Source organism: Myotis nattereri (assembly GCF_964212035.1).
Source record: "Myotis nattereri genome assembly, chromosome: 4".
Taxonomy (NCBI): domain Eukaryota; kingdom Metazoa; phylum Chordata; class Mammalia; order Chiroptera; family Vespertilionidae; genus Myotis; species Myotis nattereri.
The window spans coordinates 82,446,957-82,453,677 of record NC_138079.1 but is presented as its reverse complement, the minus strand read 5'-3'; the positions used below and the strand labels follow the sequence as shown (position 1 = coordinate 82,453,677).

General features: G+C 59.8%; 1 protein-coding gene across 1 annotated transcript; it reads right to left on the bottom strand.

Moving 5' to 3' along the window:
- Positions 1-260: 260 nt before the first annotated feature.
- FZD9 (frizzled class receptor 9) lies at positions 261-2,388 on the bottom strand (the record flags this gene model as incomplete). The annotated part of the gene is made up of 1 exon (XM_081090350.1): positions 261-2,388. The coding sequence occupies one exon, from the start codon at positions 2,386-2,388 to the stop codon at positions 607-609; it is 1,782 nt and encodes a 593-aa protein (XP_080946476.1). The 3' UTR covers positions 261-606.
- Positions 2,389-6,721: the final 4,333 nt, after the last annotated feature.

Genomic DNA, 6,721 nt, shown 5'->3' with positions numbered 1-6,721 from the left:
CAGAAATAGGCAAGCAGGTTGCCAAAAGGAGCAAAGACAGGCAAAAGGGAAACACACACACACACACACACACACACACACACACACACACACACTGAGACTTGCAAAACACAGCTGTTCCATGGGGGACATTCTCCTGATTGGTGGGGAGCCAGAGAACAGGGGCAGGGACCCACCCCAGCTCTGCTCACAAAGGAGATTCCTGCAGAGCCCCCCACCCTCCCACCTTCCCAGCCCAGAGAGGACTCAGGGGTGCCACATGGGGGTTTATTCCAGTCACAGCTTCCAGAGAAACTCAACAATAAATTACATCATTAAATAAACTCCCTGCTGGACCATGCCCCCTTCTGCCCCTTCTCCACATGCTCCCTTGGGACACTGTGGGGACTTAGCCAGGCCCACCCCCTGCTTTAGGCCACAGGGGAGTGAGCCTCACTGGGTCCTCACATGTGAGGGTTGAAGGAGAGTCTCCCTGCCCTGGTCCTCAGCCCCCTTGCACTCACTTGCCTGACCTTGACAGCTGGGCAGCTGCTAGTCAGCTGTCTCCCCCAGAGGGGGGGGGGGGTAGAGGAGGGGGCAACAGCCGCCCTGAGTAGGCCTGTGTACCTAGAGGTGTGTGGGGTTCTCCAGAGAGGGGTCCGTCTTAGTCATGTGCAAGACCACGGTGGGAGCTTTATAGTGGCAGTGGGTGCCACGGCCATAGCCTCCTGGGGCCCGGCAGGCCTTTGCCCGTGCCCGGCCAGCTGCCATCTTGCGGTGACAAAGGCTCTGCCAGGTCTGGAACGTCTTGGAGCTCCAGACCCAGACACCGCTGGTGATGCCCACCACCAGCGACATGAAGATTTTTAGCATAAAAACAGCCACAGTGGGCACCGAGCCCCCTTGCAGCGAGCAGTCCCTCCGGCCACCCGGCACACTGGCTGGGGAACACAGCTGCTCTGTTGCCCGAAGGCGCCAGAAGTCCATGTTGAGGCGTTCATAGACGTAGCACACAATGACGCAGGTGGCAGGCACCGTGTACAGGATGGAGAAGACCCCTATCTTGACCATGAGCTTCTCCAGCTTCTCCGTGTTGGTGCCGCCCGTCTTCATGATCTTGCGGATGTGGAAGAGGGCCACGAAGCCAGTCAGGAGGAAGCTGGTGCCCAGCACCAAGTAGCAGGAGAGGGGCACCAGCACGAAGCCTGTGAGCGCGGCCGCGTCCATGCTGGCCACGTAGCAGAGCCCGGTCAGCTCGTCCCCGGCGACCTTGCGCAGCGTCAGGATCACGATGGTCTTCAGGGCCGGCAGGCCCCAGGCCGCCAAGTGGAAGTAGCTGCCGTGGGCCTCGATCGCCTCGTGGCCCCATTTCTTGCCGGCCGCCAGGAACCAGGTGAGCGTCAGCACGACCCACCACAGGGAGCTGGCCATGCCGAAGTAGTAGAGCAGCAAGAAGACGAGCGTGCAGCCCGTGTTCTCCAGGCCCTCCTGGATCACATAGAGCGCGCCCGCCTCCTGGTCGCAGGCCACGCTCTGGGCGCCGGCCACCGCGCGGATGAGGAAGGCCAGCGAATAGACGTTGTAGCACATGGAGAGGAAGATGATGGGGCGCTCGGGGTACTGGAAGCGGTGAGGCTCCAGCAGGAAGGTGAGGACGGTGAAGGCCGTGGAGAAGAAGCACAGCGCCGACCACACGGCCATCCAGACGAGCGCGAAGTCCTTGTCGCGCCGCGACCAAAACACCTCGACCCCCGGCGCGCAGCGCGGCGCGCAGGAGCGGCTCTTCTCGATGTACTGGAACTTCTCGGGGTTCTCGCAGGTGCCGCCGCCGCCGCCGCCCAGGCCCGGGGCTGCCTCTCCGGGGGGCCGCGCGGGCCGCGGCGCCACGGGCAGCATGCCCAGCCCCTTGTGGGGTTCGGCGGGGCCGGCCGTGGCGTTCTCGGGCGCCTCCATGCAGAGCGCGTGGGGGTCGTTGCGCGTGGGCAGCCTGGCGCAGTCCAGCGAGTCCGGCCAGCCGAAGTTGAACTGCTCCATGATGGGCGCGCAGCGCAGCCGCGCCTGCTCGCACATGGGCCGGCAGGCAGGGATGGGCGTCGAGACCTGGTCGGTGCACATGGGCGCGTAGAGCGAGCACAGGAAGAAGCGCAGGTGGCTGTGGCAGCCGTACTGCACGAGCGGCGCGAACTCGGCCAGCTCGGCGGCGGCTTCGCCCTGCGACGTGTGGCCCAGCAGGTTGGGCAGACGGGTCAGGTTGTAGCCGATGCCGTGGCACATGGGGATCTCCACCGCTTGACACGGCGGCGGCCCGCGCCCACGCTCCGGGTCGAAGCGGCCGATCTCCAGTGCCGCGCCACCCGCCGCCAGCAGCTGCCACAGCAGCAGCGCCCGGCGGAGCGGCGGCACGGCCATCCCGGGCTGCCCCGGCCGAAGGCGGGAGGTCGGCCGCGGCTCACTCGGGCCGCGCCATCCGGCGCCCCCATGCCCGCCCGCCTGGTCCCGGGGCGCGGGCCATCGCCGAGCCGCCCGCGTGTGTCCGGGCGCGGCTGGGCGCCCTGGGCAGCGCGCAGGAAAGCCACCCGAGGGAGAGAGGCGCCGAGTCTCCACCGCCGCTGCCACTCCAGCGGCCGCGGAGCCTGAGCCGGCGCCGCCTCCCTCGGCCGCGGCTACAAGCCTCGGGGTGGGGCGCCGGGCGGACAAGCCCAGAGGCGGGTCCTTCACGCGCCGGGTACGCCCCCGCCTGGGCTTTAAAGGCGCCGCGTCCCGCAGCCATCCCGGGGCGGGGCGGCCCTGTGGGGCGAGTTGAAGCACCGCATGGTCTGCGCGCTCACAGCCGGTTATTTCCTTTCCCTACACGATCAGGATGACATTGGATGATCACGCCCCCTGCTTCCGCGGGCCTCACTCAAACCGTGGGGATGGGGAGAACTGTCCTTCCTGGGGTACAGATGGAACCACCAAGGCAGGACACAACGCAGTAACTGTGAACCCCTAGGGGTATGGTCGGTCTGTCGGTGACAGATGACAAGAAGTGAATGAGGCCCTGACCGGTTTGGCTCAGTGGATAGAGCTGCGGACTGAAGGGTCCCAGGTTGATTCCGGTCAAGGGCATGTACCTGGGTTGCGGGCACATCCCCAGTGGGAGGCGTGCAGGAGGCAGCTGATCGATGTTTCTCTCTCATCGATGTTTCTGACTCTCTATCCCTCTCCCTTCCTCTCTGTAAGAAATCAATAAAATATATTTTAAAAAAAAAAAAAAGAAGTGAATGAGGTCTGAGCCTGAGGCCCCTTACTGCCCATCCCACCCACTTGTACACCCCCAGGTTGGGAAGGTGTTTCTGAGGGGCTGGATTGTGGGGGCTCCCTAGGACCCCAGAGCACCTCAGCCCTCCCACTTCTGCTCAGCCAGGTACCCTCCATGGGCCCTGGGCAGCTCCATGGCCCAAGGGCATCCAGCACACCACCCACGGGGCCCTGCTCTGGTTTGGGCCTCACTCCTTTGCCCACCTCCCATCTGCCCTCACCCCCGAGGAGTATCAGGAAGACTCAGACTCAGATTCAACACGTGTGCTCAGCACAAGTTCAGTCCCCCTAGCAGCTGCCAGGGATGCTTAGAGGATGAGTGACTACGGGAGTGACCCGCAGGAGGGCTAGGAGACTGACTGAGGACTTATGGAAAGCCAAGCAGCCCCACGCCAGGCATTTTAAACTCTCATAGTCCCACAAGGAACTCTGAGCCCATTTTACAGATGAGAAATTGAGGCTCAGGAAACTTAAGCTATTTGCCCTAGATTATAGAACTCACAAGGGTCAGGGTTGGCATTCAGGCATGAATGCCACTCTTCCACTGCATGAGGCTGCCTGTCCCCACCAGAGGAAGGGCTCCTGCCCAGCTGGCCCCCCTCACCCTTCTGTAGAGCCTGGCATGCGGTGGGGGCTCAGAAGGAGTCGGGGCAGTGGCTGTAATCAGTGCTCACCCCCTCTACGAGCTGAGCTAGAATGAGGAAGGGGGAAGGAAAGAAAGATGCTCTGTTGCAGGCGTGCACCCAGCCTCTTGTTCTTCACGGGACACGAGAAACTGGGCATCCAAGGAGGTGCAGCCAGCACTGTGCCCAGTGCATAGTATATGCTCGGCTCCCCTGAGCCCTGCGAGGTGCTGCTGTAAGATGCTGAACTTCCCCAGGAGGAGCGCAGGAGGGAGGGACCTTTGGGAAAAGGCTGTGACTTTGATCACCTGGTCAAGGAGAACAGGGGTTCATTGCCAAAATGCCAGTGGCCGTTTCCCCTGACACAGGGTGACAGCTCTTGCTCATGGAGATGAGACGGCAGAAACCCTTCAAGGCATAACTTCCCCAGTTGCCTCTTCATTTCCTGCCACTCCCCCTCCTCCCCCCACTCCAACTCCTCCGGGGAAACAACATGCCACCTCGGTCTTGCCTCCAACCCCCCAGCTCAGAGGCCCTTCCCTGCTGCTCTGGCTGCCCAGCATCACCTCCTAAGGGCAGCCTCTGTCCTGGATGGAGTGGAGGCTCTGCTCTGTGGGCCCAGATCCTTGCCCGCCCACGATCCGCCCACTTGTGCACTCACATACGGCATCTCTCCCCCCTCTGCTTCAGTTCTAGCAGCTGCTCAAGGCCAAGGGGACATTTTATTTTTCTCTGTATCTTGCCCTGAGGAGGTACAGTTGCATGGATGACAGTGGAGCATGGCCCTGCCTCCTGAGCCCCTACATTATGGTGTTGGTGGGAGGAGGGGGCTCCAGAGCTGTCCCCTTTGCTGGCAGCCAGAGTGGGAAGCTCAGGCTGGTGGAGGCTTCCCATTGTTAGGACTGGCTTGGGAACCAGGTTTTTTATGCCCCAACCCCCCAGTCCCCTAACCACCGCCCCCCCCTGAGGGTGTAGAAGAATCAGGGGCCCTTCCTCTGGCAGTGTAATGGGGAGGGTGCCCCAGGAGCCAGGGGATGCCAGGCCTGTCACCATGGTAACAGCTGCTCTTGGGAAGCCAGAGGTGGGGAGGGGTTATGGAACAGCCCCTCCCCCATATAGATGCTGCCTGGGAGAGAAGAGGCCTCTTGGGCCGCCTGCCCACCCACCCGGCTTTGTCACTCGATCCCCCTCTTTACAAAGGTGGAACAATACCCCAGGCGCTCACTGAAAGGGGGCTTTGCGGAGGACCGAGGGGACTGGGAAGCGGGAGATTACCATCAGCGTCCACCCCATTTCTGCTCTACTGGGCAGCGGGCCGGAGGGGCAGGCGCGGTGGGAATGGAGTCCCTTCCTGGGGGAGACACCTCCCTTCCTGGGGCCCTTGGCTGTGAGCCAAGTTGCCCTGCATAAGTGGGAAGGGACACCTTCCTGACCTCTGTCCCCCTCCCACCAATCCAGTCTCCCTGAACTCCCCATCCTGAGGCCCTTCCTTCCACATCCTCCCTGACTGTAGCCACCACTCCCCTCCACTGGGCAGATGCTGGTCCTTCCTTCCCAAACTCAGCTCTGATCTTGCCATTTACAGGACAACCCCCACCTGGCGCCCGCCTCTGTGCCCTGCACCCACCATACCTGTGCCCGTCTCCCCACAGGCCTGGGAGCGCCTGGGTAGCTTGTCACGTGGCTTGGAAGGAGCTCTCATAAATGTATGAAAAGAATGTAATGAGGAGGGGGCCATAGATCCTTCTGGAAGAGGCTGACTACAAGTGGGGCCTGAGATTAGGAAAGGGATGTCAATTGGATTCTTGGGGACAGAGGTGTCTGTGAATAAACAGGAACTAGAAGGGGGCCGGTCCTGCATCTCTTCCAGGTGTCCTGGACAGCCCTCAGGAGGCACTATTGGCGATGGAGGACCCAGCAGGTACGTGGACACACCTGCTCCCGGGCAGGGGCGGGGTGTGGAGAGTCACTGCAGCCTGGGCAGACAGAGGTGAGCTGTGGCTGTGTGTGTGCTGTGCAGGGGGCATGAAGGGTGAACTAAGTGTGTGTGTGCACACGGACATGCAGGGGCCTGGTTATTCCTGTGTGCCTGCCCGTGCCCTGGCAGGGCTGGGTAAGACCCTCAGGTGGCCTCAGGGAATGAGCCCACCTCCCTGAACTGGAGCCCTGGTTCTCAATCAGTTTCCCTTTAAGGAGATGTCAAAGGCTGGACTAGACTGTTTCGTTTTTACTAAAGAAGTGCTTTAAAAATTTCTTCTTAGGGCTTTACACTTTTCACAACTAATTCAACATTAGAGATGAGCAGAGAAATAACACAATCATTTCTTCCTCTTCGTACATACAATCCCAGCACTCAGCTCATCAATATAGAGTTCAGACATCTCATCCGGGCTGGCGGCCCAGTGGTTGGAGCGCTGTCCTATACGTTAACAAGGTTGCAGGTCTGACCCCAGGTCAGGGTGCCTACGGGAGGCAACCAATCGATGTCTCTTTCTCACATCGATGTCTCTCCTTCTCTAAAATCAATAAACATATCTCTTTGGGTGAGGATTTAAAAAAAAGTTCAGGTATCTCTTTTGATACTTTTGTCTCGACTTTACAAACACTTGTGCTAAAATGGAATTAATATAGTACATTTCATGCCTCATTTTTTTCACCTAATAATCTATCATAAATCAATGGATGAATATATGGTAAAAATAAGTAAAATGTTAATGGTAGAATCTAGGTGGTGGACATTCAGGTGCTCACTATAAATGTTGTTAAACTTTTCTGTACATTTAAAGTTTTTCATAATAAAAGTATTTTTAAATTACTAT